The sequence below is a fragment of the Chelonia mydas genome, chromosome 8, assembly GCF_015237465.2.
Source record: "Chelonia mydas isolate rCheMyd1 chromosome 8, rCheMyd1.pri.v2, whole genome shotgun sequence".
Lineage (NCBI taxonomy): Eukaryota > Metazoa > Chordata > Testudines > Cheloniidae > Chelonia > Chelonia mydas.
Genome location: NC_057854.1, coordinates 29,848,377 through 29,862,242, shown reverse-complemented (window position 1 = coordinate 29,862,242; position 13,866 = coordinate 29,848,377). Strand labels below are relative to the sequence as shown.

At 39.9% G+C, this 13,866-nt stretch overlaps 1 protein-coding gene across 1 annotated transcript in view; it reads left to right on the top strand.

Moving 5' to 3' along the window:
• Positions 1-13,866, top strand: part of SLIT3 (slit guidance ligand 3) — a 798,441-nt gene that overhangs the window by 37,499 nt on the left and 747,076 nt on the right. The window contains exons 2-3 of the mRNA XM_037906776.2: positions 3,615-3,686; positions 6,837-6,908. Of these exons, the coding sequence (XP_037762704.1) occupies positions 3,615-3,686; positions 6,837-6,908 (144 nt within the window). The remainder of the gene's footprint in view (positions 1-3,614; positions 3,687-6,836; positions 6,909-13,866) is intronic.

Here is a 13,866-nt window from a genome sequence, read left to right as displayed (position 1 = left end):
AACGCAGTGGGACTTAAGCTTTCTGCCCTGGGCCCGAGGAAGTCTAACACTGGTCCTGCTTGGCGGACCCCCAGGGGGCCCTGGACTCCTAGTTGAGAACCACTGAAATAAAAGATATTATCTCAACCACCTTGTCTGTTCTCGTATTAATACAGAGAAGAAGATACTTTGACTCCTGAGATGAAAAAATGCAAACATTCTTAGCGGAAACTAGGGATTATTTTGATCCCCGAATCTGGAGTTTCTCTGCCACAAATTGACTCCCATGCAAGGCTCTGGTTGTCCTGTTTTCTTGAGAGCCTGATATGCTTGGATTGTGGAAAACTCGCACACTGGGCAGGAGTTAAAGAATGACCCTTAACATTTATGTATTTAACCAACCATATCTAGACACTGTCCTCCATCCCTCTCTTAATTTCTCTCATAAAAACTCAACAGCAGTGGAGAATTGTGTACGCTGTTCATGAAGCACATTAAGATATTCTGTATGCTACTTTCTTCTAAATTTTATTTATGTAAAAATAAAAACATAACCCAGTTCTCTCAAGTCAATGATCCATGTCCTGATCTTTCTGGAGGTGCTATGCTACTCCTATATTGGCAGATATGTTCCTGAGAAGTTCAAACTATATAACCTGTTGTGTTAGATCCATATTTTATAGATTCATGCTCAGTAGGTGTCATGTGACAATGATAAAGCATCTAATCTGATTTTTATCTGAATCTGAACTGGAAACTTGATTATTATGAAATAATGTTAGTGTCTTTCAATTTTCCTAGTGTGAAACTCTTCCTAATTTGGAAAAGCAAAAACCCAACAGTATTGAAATTAACAAATTCTGTCAAGATCTACTGAAATTAATTTGTACAAACAATGATGATGGAAGATAAACTTGAAAGGAAGACAGACACATACTCTGAAACCTTGACTATTATAGAAATGGTATTGATATGTAATCACTGTTTCTTTGCTTTAATGGATAGTTTTGGTTTAGGACCTTCCCAAGTCCCACTCCTGCCTTTACTGTCCCCTTTATATTTAAGGAAACTCTCAAGAGAAATAGCACACCTTAACAGGACTATCTGCTTTTGGGAAATAATCTCACGTTCAGACTTTTGTACGTTTTTGGCTTTTGCCAAATGCACTTAGAGAAATTAATCACGATCAAACAAGGTTAAGAAATTATGTTTTATCATGGGGGAGACAAACCTTGCTATTACAGAAAGAAATGTCTCTCTTAAAAAATACATTTGTGTTCATTCTGATATTTGGTGTTTCGCTTGATCCAAGCTATTGGAGTCATGTGAAATTTTTTTTTAAATGACAAACTTCTAGCCCTCACAGTTACATAGAAAAGGTTGAAAATGTGAACTTTAAAGGCTCCAACACCAGAAAGCAAATCTAAAAAACCCCAAATCTGTAATTTAGACTCATGATTGTTAAGATGACAACACTGAACTCTTCACCTGGGTAAGAATTTCTATAACAAAGATCCTTAACCATAACCTTCTGTAAGCATAAATTTGAGACAGGTTTTTGTAATATTTTAATTAAGAAGAAGGATCATTTCTAGGTACCTCCCTGATGCCCAGAATGAACTGGAGGGAAAGCAGCTAGCAGACAAGGGCACTGTAACCAAGTTTGTTGTTTAGTCCTATAGCAATTTGAGCACTCACTGCCACAGTGCCTCCTGCTGGTTGCCTCGGGAATTAGCTCAGTTCTAGCACTCGGAGTGCCTCCTGCTGGCCGGTGTCTCTCCTGCCTCACAGACCCCGGTGCCCTCTCACCCTGGGTTGCTGCCCCATAGCGGTGCCCTCACTCTCTGGGTCTTCCCTCCTAGGGGAATCCCCTCCCCTATGCCCACCTTGCCTCAGTGGCTACTGCCAGTCGTCATCTAGCCCCCTTTCTCTGGGGCAAGTTGCAGTCTGTAATGGCCATTCATCATTGGCAAGGGAGTTGGACCGGCTGCCTCTGCAGCCCCAGTACTTCCTTAGGCCTTGAACAAGGCCTCAGCCTGGGGAGTTGCCAGGCTGGAGCTCCCCAGCTCCTCTTGCCTTTCTCCAGCACTACTCTGCTTCAGGTACCCTGTGCTCCCAAGCACGTAGGCCCTTCCCTCGCCAAGGCTGGAGTAATAGTGACCCAGCTCCTCCCTTTGCCCTTATATCAGGGCCAGCTATGGCTTGATTGGGTATGGCCACAGCTGTGGCTGCCTCTTCAAGCAGCCTACCTCAGCTGCCTTTAACCTTTTCTCCTAGGAGCGGGATAACTGTCCCATGACAAGTCCATTGCGGGATCTGTGATGCTTCTTGACCTGGAAAAGGAAGTGACATGCAGAGGAGAGCAGTCTCTGAGAGGGGAGTAGGAGGCTAGAAGCAATATCTTGGCAGCTCATTGGGGAAGGGATACAAGTGAGCAGGCAGTTGAAGAGTTGTGCCTGAAAAACAGGTTGAACAGTAAAGCCGAAGCAGGCTGTGGCTGGCAAAGGGTTTGCAGCAGCGACAGAGTTGTGGAAATAGTTTGCACACGGAAGTGTGAGGCAGCTACCTGTCTGGACGAAAGTACAGGGCAGAAGGGGTCGCAAAGAACACTATATGGGAAGCTGTAGCTAGTATGATTTCCAAGCCAGTGCTGCTTTTCTCTCGGAGAGAAATGGGCTGGAGAGAATGTCTGAGGAGCCCCAGGGAGCACACTAAGGCTTTTGATTTACAGGACTGCCCATAAGGGCTTTGGGAGAAAGGAGGCTGCAATTAGATGATAGTGATGTAAGCCTTTGTACCTTTCCATTCTGCTAGCCCTATTAAATTCTACTACTTTCAGTACCTGCACGTGCTGCATGAGACTCTGTCAAAGCTAGAGTCAGATCACTGTTTAGAGTAGCTACAGCGTGGCTTCTTGACTTTGTGGTAGACAGAGCACACTACCAAGAGTGGCTAGTGCACGCACCCACTGAGTGAATCCCTGCAGTGGGGTCAGTTACAGTGTACTGACTGGTTGTTGTTAAAACTACTCCAGCTCTTTAGAAAATCCCAGCCTGAGGGAGTTAAACACCCAGCGCCTACTGAAGTGCAGTGTGGCTAAGGTGTATTGAAAATCCCTCTCTTCTCCCCCCCCCCCCCTCCATTTCCCCCAAAAACTGAGTTAAAAGTAGCATCACTGTGAGGGGGGGGAAGCAAAATTCATCAGTATTAGTAAATCTTTACTCATTTTATATACTCCCTTTTATATATATACATACTCATTTAAGATTTTAATAGGAAAACTAGTTTGTACAATTTTGAGTGCTGATAAAACCAGTGGTTCTCAAACTTTTGTACTGGTGATCCCTTTCGCATAGCAAGCCTCTGAGTGCGACCCCCTCCCTATAAATTAAAAACACTTTAAAATATATTTAACATCATTATAAATGCTGGAGGCAAAGTGGGGTTTAGGGTGGAAGCTGACAGCTTGCAACCCCCCATGTAATAACCTCGCGACCCCCTGAGGGTTTCCGACCCCCTGTGAGAACCCGGTGATAAATAAATGCCCAGGTGAACAAGTTGCATTCTCTTCAAACAGAGTTTTGTGAGGTTACTGAAGTGCCTGAACATGAATTTCTGTTTTCTTTTCTTTGCAGGGACTTAGACAGAAATAATATCTCAAGAATCACCAAGATGGACTTTGCTGGGCTGAAGAATCTCCGTGTCTTGTGAGTATAAAACTAGCTTGGCCTTCAAAATGCTGCATTAGACCATTGGCCTCCAAAAATAAGCACCTGGAAAGATGTGTGCTGCTGATGCTCTATGTACTGTAGAACTGTTTACATCCTCTAGTTGTGAAATAGCATCCACATCAGACACTCTGTACAGTTTCTATAACTAAAGCACTGATTATAGTTTTATGCCGTGCCTTAGGACAAGAGATGAACTTTAAATTTAAAATCAGTTAGTGAAAGTGGTTCAGTGAAGTTTGAAGACAACTTGTAAGGGCCTTTCACAATTACCACTGATTTTATGCTATGTGTATACTGCTCTTTTGTCGTTAAAACTTGTCAGTTGGGGTGTAAAAAAAATTACCCTCCTGACCAACAAAAGTTTTAAAGACAAAAAGCGCCAGTGTGGACTGCGCTTTGTCAGCGGGAGATGCAGCTACATGGCATACCTTGTAGTGGTATGGCAGTGTAGACATAGCCTTAGTCTTGGCTAAGTTTTAGATTTGGCGCTGTATGAATCACAGATCATAATGATACTGTGACACTGGAGTTGAGCAATATTAATAACCATACCAGTCTTATTGGTGAGTTCATATTTGGTTTTCTTTAACTGGCTTGCTGATTTTTTTTTCTTGGAAAATCTGTAATATGACAGAAGTACCAGTGTAGCATGTACACAGAACGGTAACATTAATGTATTATGTATAGAAAAATTCAGTACCCAGCTCCTGTTGGATGGGCGTTGTATAATTCCCTGTGTCCCAAATTAACAATTCAATATAGCAATTCAATATTATGTGTCCCCTTTAGCTCACTAGAAGCCTATAGCTAGTTTATTGCCCTCAAGCTAAAGCCCTATAAAGTGACCAGTAACAAAAACCACTTGTGCTTAGCATTGCACAAAAGAGGGGCTCAGAGGTGGTTTTTCTACTCTCTTTCCCCAAATAAGCACCTTTGAGAAGTGTAGGTACACTATAGGTAAGTTAAAAGCTGAAGTAAGGGAAAATCTTCTATTTCACCCACTTGCCCTCTGTAGTGAACACACTACTTTTACACCACCTTTTGTACAATTATCTCAGTCCTTAAAGTCCTACAAGATGCCTTGGAGATAAATAGTGGATGAACTTTCTAACATTGTGAATTAATGGGCAGATGCTTAATATGGTTGTGATGAAAATACAAATATCTTCCACTGTTCCTTCAAAACATATGGCGTAAACTCTTATAACTATTCTACAGCTAAATAAAAAAAATCTCAAATTTATTAGAAGACTGACTTCCCTGCTTTGTTGCCTCTGCCTGCAGGATGAGACTACTACAGCAAGACTTTTCTACTGCTTGGAGCCATATAAAGTTTGTTGGCTTATATCCCAGCTCTCACTATTTCTATGGGGGTCCTTATTAAAATAACATTTACTGACATGGTAGTGTGACTGTTGGTAAATGTTTCTTTTACTGACTGCTATGCTTTGTGTACTGTACAAAATATTGGCTAAATTATACCACACGAGTTATTCATGATAAATACAGTTAAAATCTGGCATAATCTATGTTACGTACGTACGTGTGTGTGTGTGTGTGTGTGTACACATAGTTGGATCCAAACTAGTTGGAGTGGAGACCCCCCTCCCCCCCAGCGACATTTTGGAGAGGCAGGAATTCACCCAGCATGCACTTTAGCACCTTTCTCAGTGACTATCAATCACATTGATCAGCAAACACAGTCCAAATGCCCCTAGCATCCAGTCCATCAGTCACTGATCAAGGTGCTGCCTTTCCTGTGGGCTCTGGCTGATTATCACATGTGGTGCAAGCTCATAATGACCACAGAGACTAACTGCTTCCATGGGCCTGCCCCACAGTCCTGAGCTCAGATTGTTGGCATGCTGTGCCCCTGCAACAGACGCTTGTGCCCTGTCTGCCCACAGAGTCCCTTCCCCAATGGCAATCCCATCTTCCAACTGGGAAGGAGCTGATGGCAGGCAATGGCACGGAAACAATTTTTACAGTGGGGGTGCTGAGAGCCATTGAACCAAACTGTAAACCCTGTATATGAAGAAAACCAGTTCAAGCCAGGGGGTGCGGCAGCGCCCCTAGTTCCAGCACCCCCGGTGGCAGGAAATATAGGCAGGATTTCCTGCCAGGCCTCTAGCCAGTCAGGGCTCTGTGAGGTGTGGAGAAGCCCTCTTCTCTTGTGTGTCCATCCCCTAGCTAATCAGAGTGCCAGGGCCATGTGTCACAGCACTGCAGCTCATATGTGGAGTGGGGGCTCCACTTACCTGTCAATGAGCCCCCCTTCAGTACAACACTTCAGTGTTAAATGGTTGGCCCGACAGGATTTCAGTGGGATTCCACGTAATGGTAAATAAAGACAATTCCAGGCATTTCTGCTTGCCTCCAATCTCTTCAGCTGATTCATCCCCGCCCATGCCCTGTCTCATGGGAGGAAAGGAGAGACAGGGATGTGAAAAAGGGACAGAGTGCCTGAGCACTTCCCTTGGTAGCTTTTACCTTTCCCTATGATGCAGACCCACTGTCTTTAGTGGTCACAAACAGCTGGCACTCCTGCACCCTTGGAGAAGCTGCACTGAATAGGAACTGCTCAGTAACTTCCGGAGGAGTCTGGAATCCCATGCAGATGCTTATGTCCATGCACTTTATCACTTAATGCTTTCTCTGGATTATTTGCCCTGCGTTAATCTTCTGATGTTGACTATGGGCTTCCATCCTTACTTCCACTGAATAAAATTAAAATGATTGGAAGTGCGAAGAGTAAAGTACTAAGGGGGTAGAATCAGGCCTATAATAAACTAATTGCAAGATTTTAATGGGTTTTGGCAATAAAAATAAAAGTCAATAATGTGGTTACTAGCCCTGGTAATCAGGATGCAGTTTACATCCATGCAAAAACTACCAGTGATATGTATTTTGGACTGTAAATTTAATCTTCTGTTGGTGGTAGAAGTGACCATGAAAAAAACACTGCCATTGGTGGCTTTCACCAGTCTATCACTGTCACTGTAATTGGTGTTGCTGTGAACAGCACTTTAAGTCAAGCAGTGTGTAGAGAAATGGCAGAATAAAATATTGTCTGTATAAGGCTTTCTATTAAATTATCATTGTCAACTGGTATTTCTTTAATCATAGGCATTTGGAAGAAAATCAAATCAGTATGATAGAGCGTGGAGCATTTCAGGATCTAAAGCAACTTGAACGGCTGTAAGTATGTTTATTGCATACATGCTGACTTAAAGAACTAAAGATTTTCTGCCTTATTTTATGCATCCTTTTTATTGTGTTTATATAATGACTTAAAGAAATAATATGACTAGAATGAACAAAAAAATTGACATATATTAGAGTTAAGAATAGTTTAGAACAGAGCTGAGTTTTTTAGATTAAAACCTTGGTATCCATGATTTATTGTAATTCAAAATAATATTAACAATAATTTGTTAAGAAAACTGTAACCACCAATACATATTTTATATTGTAGCTAATCACTGAGGCAAAGTTAGTCAAGTCTAAATTTTATCTCACTTTGTTTTCTGAAGTTCTCAGGATGACTTCTCTAATTAGATGAATGGTGATGGGTTGTTTTAATAGCCAGCACTACTGGGAATTGCCATAGTATAAATGCCCGGCACTTCCGTATGAGAGTAGAACTCCTTGTGTCAGATTATCTATATAGCTACATTTGCTTTATACTCATTCAATGGCAGTGATATTGGTGGAGTCCCAGAGGTGTAAAATTGGACTTTGAGTAGAAAATAAGGCCCTTGGCTTTCTGCTTTTGTTAGTGATTTAAATAAAATGGATCTAAAAGATTTAGATAATCTTAAATCCATCATTTACAAGGCCACTGGCCATGTATTATGGTATATAACGTGATCTGTGTAGAATTCTATATATGAAGGTAACCACAGTCTCATTGTTTTGGTTGAGTGGGTCTGCTGTGCATAGGGTGGGAAAACACCTCTGTCTAAATCGGCATGGTGAGTGGTTAATTTTGTGTACACCGAATAGAATAAAGAAGTCTGCTGTGCTAAAGCAACTGAGGCCTTGCCTTAATTATCGACAAGTGAGTTGCTTTTTTACACATTGACTTATCTTTTGACAACTCAGGATTCACTCATATAAGAGAAATGTATATCTTGTCTTGGGTTACAAAACTGCTTGAAATTGAAATGATGTAGTTAAGATTCACACTGAGATTGTAATCTGCTCCTTAGAAAAATAGATCTTGAAATATAAAACACTGTTAAGGGTACAAGGGTGGTGATTTTGTATGTTGTGTTCAGGGAAACGTCTGGGAAGTAACAGAGAGTAACAAAGTTACTTACAAAATAATAAATGCATAACCTGACACTAAAATTACGATTGTTTTAGCTAAAAATTTGTTCTTCTTTAAAGAAAATGTCAGCACTAAGTCATGAAGTTTTACATCCATTATATGTGCTTTAATGGAATAACTTCCTTCTCTCCTCTTCCCCCACTATTTATTTCTTTAAATGATTCCTCATCTACCTAAAAGGAGTATTTGGGAAAAATGCTAGGAAGATACCTAAATGGATGAGCATAACTAGAAAGCAAATCTTTTCTTTATGTTGTATGTTTTCATTTGTGTGAAACCAGAAATAAAAGAATGGGTTTCTTCTACTAGTAACTGCTAAAGTATGTGATATCTGAATGCCTCCCTTAAATTTTCTCTCTGTAAACTCTTAAGTTGGCCTGCTACATAGTGTATGCTCAAAATCAAACATACACTGTATCTCTCCTTGCTTTTAGGATTACCTGTCATTAAAATGTTTCCTAAATGAATATACCTTGAATTTGAGATTGGGAAACTCACAACTTTTCAGTGCTTCACCTCAAGTCATTTTATAGGAGATGACTATAAATCTAATCTTTTGCTATGGATCAGTGTGCTTTGGAGAAGGAATTGTGGAAAGTTTGGCATAACTTGTAAGGGCTAAATTGCAATGTTTTAGGCAATATAAAAACTATTTTATTAACTATTGTCAAGCACCACAAAATATTAATGCAGAAAATACGATAGCTGAATTTAAAAAAAAAGAAGCTGGCTTTTTTCCATTTAATTTATTTCAAATAACAAATAAAAAATTTCACTTACACTGCTGCAGGCTTTGGAATACAGTTGGCTTTTGATCTCTTAAAGTGGATGCAAAAGTAATCGTTTGCTTTTTTTAACAAAGCAGCTGCAGTGGGTCAGACTTTTAAAAACTTGAGTAATTTTGTTCCTGGCAAAATATCGTACATTACATTTTTTTATTCAAAATAACATTGGAAATATATTGCTTTTTTTTACAGTAGTGATCACTCAAAGGGCATTAACCCTAAATGAATATTATTTTCTCTTAAATGTAGTTTAACTTGTCTAGACATCAGAGCAAAACTCTCATTATTAACTAAAAATATGGACAGAGTTTTCTTTGTGAAATTTATTGCCTGTGATGTCTTTCCCCTCCTTTAAATCAGTCTAAAACTGTAAAACTAAATGTCTATATAGGTTCCAGTTATTGATGTCACAAACATACTTCTTGATAACTTTCCAATTGTTTTACTTTTACCATTTGCATCTCTAAAATCTTATAACTTAGCTTTACTGAGTGAATGGATGTTAGTTCTCACAATACAAGCAGAGCATCCAAAGGGCAAATTTCTGTCAAAAATTGTGGCAGATGAGGAAAGTGTCAGGCAGGCTTAAGCACTGAATTCAAGTCACAACATGGGGAGCTGCAATGCAGACTTGGTAGATAAAATGATATTGCAGACGGTAGCTAGCTATTTCTGATCAAGCCATTTTTTTCTTCACCTTTCCAAGTAGACTGGGTTTTGATAATATCCGTTAGATATGGAAACCCACATACAACAAGGATTCTGCAAGCTGTCTTCTGCACTTCCTACGTTCTTTAAGGGCCTTACTTTCTCTATCACTGAGCACCTACAACTCCAATTCAGTGAAGTTAAATGGGAGCTACAGGTCTTCAGCACATGAAAAAAGTAGGCTTTATTTAGTGGTTTTACACCACGGATTAGATTTTACAACATTGTCACCTTCTATGCCTTTCTAAGCCAGAACTAAAAGGGTCAATTCTTGTGGTGGCTAAGCATCAAAAGAAAAAATGGTTTAGACAAAACATATGTAAAACTAATGTGTGCAGGTAGTCTGCCTTACTTAAACGTTTGTTCTTCTGCAGCTGTAGGTCCAATCCTGCAACCTACGCTGCATAGGCCAACTCCACATTTGTGCACTACCCCATGGAAGTTAAGAGTCTTCATGAGTGTTTAAGTGTCCACCTTCATGAAACAGCTTGCAGGACTGAGGCCCTGAAACAGCATTAGTATAAGTCTTCTATCAGGTTTGATTGCTACTGCTCTTGCTGTCATAATCTTTGTAGCACAGAGGTACAGTACGATCTCCCAAAATGTGTGATGAACTTATGTCTGCTAAAGGACTTCATGTGTCAGGTCTTGTGAATAGTAGGAGTGCTCAATAAGTATTTAAGTAGTTATGAAAATAGCTGAAAGAATTGGAGTGCCCTCCAAGAATCTTCTAAATGATACCCCAGGGTTCAACTCACTTGGCTGGTAGCACTATAACCATTTTAGGGTAACTGCTCTACCTTTTGGTATATGGAATATGTCAGAAGACAGCATCACTTGCTTAGTAATTTCCAGCTCCTTCATATTAGAGCCCTATCCCTTAATTCAATTTATGTTTCATTGTATAAAATGAAATTATGTAGTCAACTGTTGTTCATGCTTGTTTTATGTGGGGCTAATTATTGGACCAACTGTAAAACATGACTAACATTGCTGATGGAAAGCTTCAAGAAGCAGAGATTTTTGCATGTTGCTAAGGAAAATTAAAAAGACGTGTTCTGAGAATTCAAGCATGAACTAAACATATGCCAATGAGCATGGAATTGTTTAAAGACAGTAATTCACAAGGTAGAATCTTGGGTACAATTTGTAAGATATCGATTTCAATCAAGCCTTCTAAAATTGCCATGGAATGAACTCCAGCCCTTTCTTAACTAAAGAGATATTTGGAGAGTCTGTTGAGCATGTGAAGTGCCATATAAATGCTATGGATGATTCAAGTTTTAGAAAGATGCTTCACATTTTCTAAAATGGAGACTAGGAAACTTAGTGTTCTCCAGAGTGCTCTTTAATCGCCAATACTGGTATCCAGTGAGGGGCCAATAAATATTTGTATACCTCTTTAAGCTAATTTGGTGTAGTTAAGAGATCAAAAGTAAAATCCTCCACTGAGGAGTATCCTAAAGATTTGTGATCCTTCCTCAAGGTCAGATTAACAACTTCCTCTTCTCCCATAACCTTATGATTAAATTGGTCCAATCCCTGTAAGTGCGGGATGTAGTACTCAGACAGGATGAATAAGTGTCTAATGTGATGCACTATTTCTGACTTTGCCTTAACTTATCTAGAACACATAACATTGGAATATATCTGAATAAAAATAGAATTTTACAATATAGCTGGATCTGATTTGTACTGTGAGCTTAATATGTATAATACTGTGAAATATTGGCACAAAAAGGTTTTAATACAATTAAAAAACAATATTTTATTGGCTTGTTTGGACCCTGACATTTCAGCTACACAATCATACTTAAATTTATAAAATAACAAAGTGAGCAGAAAGGTCGTTACACATTATACAAACAAAATGAGACACATGATCAAGAACGTAGGTGTACTATAGTAAATGGATAAACTCATGATACTGGGTATGATGGGGCCCAAAGTACAGATTGAAATCCCTCCCACAACCAGATGTCATACATCTCTGTAGGCAGGATACAAGACATTAAATAGTCTTGACTTTAACACAACCGTCTGCCAAAAATTGTCACACAGCCCTACTGTCTTCAAAAGGGTTGACTTTAGCTCACAGTTTGTTCTTTCTCCTCAGATCAGCTTCTTTAGCTTAGACTAAAGGATTTCAACATCTGAAAACACTAACAATATGTTTCTGTTTTTAAAGGATGGCAAAAACTATAAATATAGTCAAATCTAATCTCTACAATGTTCGGAAAAATAATCAGCTCTCAGACAAAGAACTTGGATGCCAAGTTTTAACTCCAGAACCCTTGTTTTGTGCAGCAATAGAGCTTTAAAATGGAAATTGGGTTTGACCTTTAACTGGAGAGATGCTACTGTGTATGTTTCTATAAGCTGAATTTTAAATGTTTGATTATGACATTAAAGTGTGTTGTTTGGGCATAATGTACTGTAAAATCACTATTAGTGACCAAGGATGCTAGTGGAGAAGAATAAATTGTTCTGAGAGATGCTTTGCAATCTAGACCTCATCAATTAGGACTGAACAGGCTTTAAATAAGTCATGTAATACAAAAAGCATTTTCCACAATTAACATGCTGAGTGGAAAGATTGCTAAGTGACTCAGAGTTGTGGGTAAAATAATAAATGTATCGGATAGTTCTTCACTATTGTAAACAAATGTTTATTGCAGACCTGTGGCATCCTAGATGGATCTATGCTTATGCTGTTTATACAGAGTTTGCAGAGTTCCTTTACATCTGGCAAAAATGATTTTTTTTTCCATATTCCTAAAAATCTAAGTTTATGAATCACCCAGTAATAGAGCAGAGTAACAAAGCAGCGGTTTGCATAAGGTTAAGAAACTTCTATTTTCTGTGATAGCTATTCAGGAAAAGTTTTCAAAATGGACATTTTCTATTAGTGAATTGTGAAGAGTGTATGAACGCCACACCTGTGATGAAGGGGTTAAAAAGCTGCTATCGGCAAAGCTGGCCGTTTCACTCATGTCAAGAGTGGAATAAGGGCTTAGAAAGCAGGAATTTCCCAGAAGCTGCTGGGCAGTTCTGGGACAGAGCAGACAATGGCTCTACAGCTCTGAAAGGAGACTCCTGGAAGCCTTCGGGGTACTGCCCACAGGAATGCCATTTACCAGTCCCCTTCCCCCCTCTCCCCATGTCTACAAGGAGACAGTGACCCTGGGGCACTGACTGGGTAAGACAAGTTTGCAAGCCTCATAACACAAGAACTAGGGGGCACCAAATGTAATAGGTAACAGGTTTAAAACAAAAGGAAGTATTTCTTCACACAATGCACAGTCAACCTGTGGAACTCTTTGCCAGAGGATGTTGTGAAGGCCAAGACCATAACAGGATTCAAAAAAGAACTAGATAAATTCGTGGAGGGTAGGTCCATCAATGGCTGTTAGCCAGGATGAGCAAGAATGGTGTCCTCACCCTCCTTTTGCGAGAACCTGGGAGTGAGTGACAGGGGATGGATCACCTGATGATTACCTGTTCTGTTCATTCCCTCTGGGGCACCTGGCACTGGCCACTGTCTGAAGACAGGATACGGGCTAGATGGACCTTTGGTCTGACCCAGTAGGGCCATTCTTACGTTCAAGGGGAGTTGATTAAGTGGTTGGTACCACTATGCTCTACCCCTTTTGGGGTTAGGAAATCTTAGAACATACAAAAGAGACTAGGGGAGTGGGAGCGGGAGCCAAGAACCCTACTCCCTTCAACACAAATGGACAATTTAACTCAATTTGTATCATAGACACCCTTACTTAGGCAGATGGGGGTGTCGTATGGATTTTTCAGTGTTTATACAGTAGGAGGCACCTGTCAACAGCCTGAGAACTGTGACAATGATGACAGTAGGTGACCTCCTCATGTTGGTTTGCTGTGAGTTTTACTATTTTAGTACTCCAAATGAGTGTGAAATTTAGATATTCTGGAACTGCAGACACTACACTTGTTCTTTCATCTCACTAAGCCATATTAATTTATATGTAACAATCTTCCTGTGTGACCTTTTGGGGAAGAAGCTTAATTGTGCTATGTACCTTAGTTTTCCTATAACACATGAATAACCTTTTTCTAGCTCAGAGTAAATGAGCATAAAATCATTGATCGGGACACGCCAGAGACATACATTTGAATGGATTTAAAGCAGCAGGCTGTTACATGATTAGGGTGATAGAACCCCTGAGTTTAATAATTCTTTGGGCGGTGGGGAGCTCAGAGTAATGTGCTGCTGCCATTGATTGAACTTTATATAATGTTACATTGGCTCAAGCAGCCAAAATAAATGTTCCCAAGCTATACCCTTGGCTGCCAAAAT